Here is a 4,413-nt window from a genome sequence, read left to right on the forward strand (position 1 = left end):
TTTGATATGAGAATCGAAAGGGTCAGGACAATTTTACGACAATTTAGAACACTTTGATAGTCGATAAACTCACATTTGAACAGGATAAGGGTAAAAAAAGTGTTGTATACGCTTCTATACTAAAACGATGGTAATACGAGGACTCGGAGTGAAAATTTAATTGACCTGGAAATCACAGATAGCGCAGGGGGTTCCTCTGCAGTCAATTAGGGCCCCAGAAAGCATGAATCCAGAGGATTTCTAGAGTTTTACTTCGATTTCTTGATATTATTGTACGAAAACGACAGGCGGAGTATGCCATTTGGTACAATACCCAATATAATTCAGTATAGCTGTCGACATAAAAACGAACGTCGGCAACGTAGGCATTTAGAAAAATCTTCTTTATCGACGTTGATCAAGTTAATCGACGTGTTTCACTTCACCTTAAGGGTGTATGTATATACAGCGTCTATCTACATTATCTTTTTCGCATAAATAACAAAATTGTCTTCAAATGTTAAATATTGCCAAGCTTGAATCGTGCTAGTTGTTAGTGATATACATTAGGGGTTACACCCATCCGGAGTTGAGAAAAAAATGATTACTTTATCAGACAAACATGCCTACCATGATGGACATTTTGTACCACGTTTCATTTAACCCTTTGAGGCACGGCATTTATACCCCACCGCATTAAAAGGTGGGACACTTTTAATACCACCGTGCCTCAAAGAGTTAAATAGATCAACCGCAAGCACTTGTAATCAGAAAAAAACATTTCTTTCATAACATTTTAAGGAATGATTTCACACCCTTAAAATCAATTTGAGCAGCTATAAAAAAACACGTGTCTCTTACTTTTTAATGCTTTATCACATATATGAGAGCGAATAAAATCGGAGACGTACACCTGAAAAACATTCCTTATAAAAAAACGTTTGCTCAGTTTGTTAATTGAATCAGTTTCATAAATATCCTTAATATAGATATCATTTAAGTTACTGAATCTTTATATTTGATGGAGTACAATTGTTATTTTATTTACCTTTACTGTATTACAAATGTATAATAATACAAGATTATTACAAATGATAGGGATTGGTAGAAAAACCCAACAAATCGTTTGTAATAATTCTGTATGTAACTTTTTGCTTGCTTCAGTAGAATAAGAATATTCGTTTGTGCATAATTATTTAAAATTACTGTGATGTCTTATTTGTCCTCGTATAGTTTATTACAAGAAAGCGTTATGAAATGTATTGTATTGTATTGTATTGTATTGTATTAATTGTTCCTAAATATCACAATTACCTCCCAGCAGTAACAAAAAATTATATACATATATATAAAAATATATATATGTATAACATTTTACAAGATGAATAATTTGATGCACTGATCTTGTAAAAATAAAATGCAGCTAAATGCTTCAAGTAAAATACCACGATCTTTGTTCTATTAATTAAACATCTTATCTTTTTAGGTTAGGAATGGCTTTGGTCAATCATTTCATTGATCTTATCGGCAACAATGTAACCCATTTCTACATCATTGTTTAAAACAAATGAATGATAGAAACGCCGCTTACATAGCACTGCATCAACTTTAGGATGACAGGCCTTTAAATTTTCATAATATGATACCGGTACCCATCCATCTCTTGTTCCATAGTAGAACCAGAGCTTTGAAGCATGTTTTTCTATAACATTATGATCTAGCTCTCTCACTCGTTGCAACTCTTCATTGGCCAACATGAAGACATTGTTCAAAACAGTATAATTCAACAATTGCAGTACTGCTTTTATACTCTTGGCAGGAATACCATAAAAAATTCCAAATAATCTGACCAGATAAAATTGAAGAATGTAAGGAAAGCACGAAAAAATCCATGTAAATATCAGCAGAACAGGAATTAACCATGAAACCTATTGAAGTGAAAATATTCTTGGTAATAATCTTACGTAGACTATAACAATAACACTTATTTGTCAATATTTCTACAAATTGAAATATAACTTACAATACTAGTATAGAATTTGCCATTTGGAGTATCCAACATATTCTCAATCGTTGGAAAAAGGAGATAACACTTAACGGTACGTTGCTCAATTTCCTCGTCTCTCAATAAATTTAAGATAAACCAAGAACCAATCGAGTGACCCACCAAGTGTAATCTAGCATCCTTTGGAACGTACTTCTTGATAAATTGCATCTACATAGAAAAAATTTTTCGTTATTATAACATAAATACTTATATTTTATGTTATCAAAGTATGAATACTGAACCTTGTGATCATATTGTCCTTTCATATCATAAAGCTGTTTATCTGGTATATCACTAGGTTTTGCATGAAGCAGTTTGGGAGGTTGTACATGCCCTGCATGTCCTACAACCCAAACAGGGGTTTCAGACGGTAGTTTCTCTTTCAAGGACTTTATAAAGCCTTTGTAAAACTCCGGAATCCCTGGATTCCCTGTTATTAAAACAACTATGTCCTTACAACCTCCTGGTGCTAAATCTTCTTCTATCCAACACCCTTGGGTCATCACATGAGTCGGTACTCCATTGATTGGAATCATCGCCTCCTGCATCTTTTTAGGTTTTTGGACACAGTTTCGGGTATTTCTTGAAAATGTAATATTTCTATTTTAGTACTTAGTTATCCTATGTTATTAACAGTATTACTAAGCAACTTTTATCATCACTAAACGATTTATAACAAGGTGTAACAGTCAAATCAGAGTGTTTAACAGCACTCGCTTGTCATATAACTGACATTCGTGGTACGTCTGCGAAATGTAACTGCACAAAATGCGTAGTTTAGTACTGCATGAAAGTAAAACTTTCTCTGCGGTCGAACATCACATTCTCTATCTTTATCCAGAAGAAAGCGACTAATGTCAAGAGGTTGTGTATGTATGTATGTATGTATGTATGTCAAACGTCACATATCGAAAAACGTGATATTACCCAACCTTGAACTTGGGACATTCCTAGAGTTTCAATTGACTAAGGTGGCCACTGCTATTCATCGATGGTTTCCTTGCGGACCTACTGCCCTCTCCGGCCGCGCGGCGTACTAGCGACGAGAGCAGCGCGGAATTTGACTCGCCCAAACGGCAGAAAACGATTTCTTAAAGAAAATAAATGTTCATAAACAAAAACAAATAATACAAATTATTTAAATATGATTGTGAGTATGTATATACAGCGTCTATCTACATTATCTTTTTCGCATAAATAACAAAATTGTCTTCAAATGTTAAATATTGCCAAGCTTGAATCGTGCTAGTTGTTAGTGATATACATTAGGGGTTACACCCATCCGGAGTTGAGAAAAAAATGATTACTTTATCAGACAAACATGCCTACCATGATGGACATTTTGTACCACGTTTCATTTAACCCTTTGAGGCACGGCATTTATACCCCACCGCATTAAAAGGTGGGACACTTTTAATACCACCGTGCCTCAAAGAGTTAAATAGATCAACCGCAAGCACTTGTAATCAGAAAAAAACATTTCTTTCATAACATTTTAAGGAATGATTTCACACCCTTAAAATCAATTTGAGCAGCTATAAAAAAACACGTGTCTCTTACTTTTTAATGCTTTATCACATATATGAGAGCGAATAAAATCGGAGACGTACACCTGAAAAACATTCCTTATAAAAAAACGTTTGCTCAGTTTGTTAATTGAATCAGTTTCATAAATATCCTTAATATAGATATCATTTAAGTTACTGAATCTTTATATTTGATGGAGTACAATTGTTATTTTATTTACCTTTACTGTATTACAAATGTATAATAATACAAGATTATTACAAATGATAGGGTTGACGAGGTTCTTTTANTAAATATTTTACGTTTTAACTAATGTTTAATGTAATTATTTCAGTTCTTACAGTGATTTAAAACAGGCGTTACGCCACTGACACTTTTGTTACTTCTTCTATGTTTAATATACTGTTTCCTTACATTTGTGTGTGTCAGTTTAAGCAACGTCTGTTTTGATCATTGCAAGTACTTTTTTAAATCCCGAAAATATCCCTTCTTTTAATAAATGAATTTGAATAGCCCGCCAAATATTTTAGTTCGCGAAGAAGGCTTACTCCAACCGAAGACGGCGGTAGTGCATAAAGCGTTACACCCCAATACAGGGCAGTGTCGACCCCCTGAGGCGGACGTAAAAGTACGTTGAAGTATAGTTCCTCGAAGTTGCCCTCCTTTGTTCCATCGCGCTCTTAAATAATTTGGTAAGTTTCAGAGGCAAAATCCGCCATTTTTGGCGGAATCAAGAGTACTTTGTACTTGATTAATCCGATCACTACTGTCTGTCTCCAGATATCGTCCATCCAGTGTCCTTATCTCCCGCTTTGCAGGAGTCTTTCACGTCCATCGACTCAGGATCCCGAAGATCAATT

At 34.4% G+C, this 4,413-nt stretch overlaps 1 protein-coding gene across 1 annotated transcript; it reads right to left on the reverse strand.

Annotated features, from left to right (window-relative positions):
• Positions 1-990: 990 nt before the first annotated feature.
• LOC105699946 (lipid droplet-associated hydrolase) lies at positions 991-2,948 on the reverse strand. The gene is made up of 3 exons (XM_012425400.2): positions 2,269-2,948; positions 2,003-2,194; positions 991-1,907 (listed from the first exon to the last, which is right to left on the reverse strand). Exons 1-3 carry the CDS (start codon positions 2,572-2,574, stop codon positions 1,467-1,469), a joined length of 939 nt encoding a protein of 312 aa, XP_012280823.1. The 5' UTR covers positions 2,575-2,948; the 3' UTR covers positions 991-1,466.
• Positions 2,949-4,413: the final 1,465 nt, after the last annotated feature.

Source organism: Orussus abietinus, unplaced genomic scaffold, assembly GCF_000612105.2.
Source record: "Orussus abietinus isolate OABI.00-Male unplaced genomic scaffold, Oabi_2.0 scaffold218, whole genome shotgun sequence".
NCBI lineage: Eukaryota > Metazoa > Arthropoda > Insecta > Hymenoptera > Orussidae > Orussus > Orussus abietinus.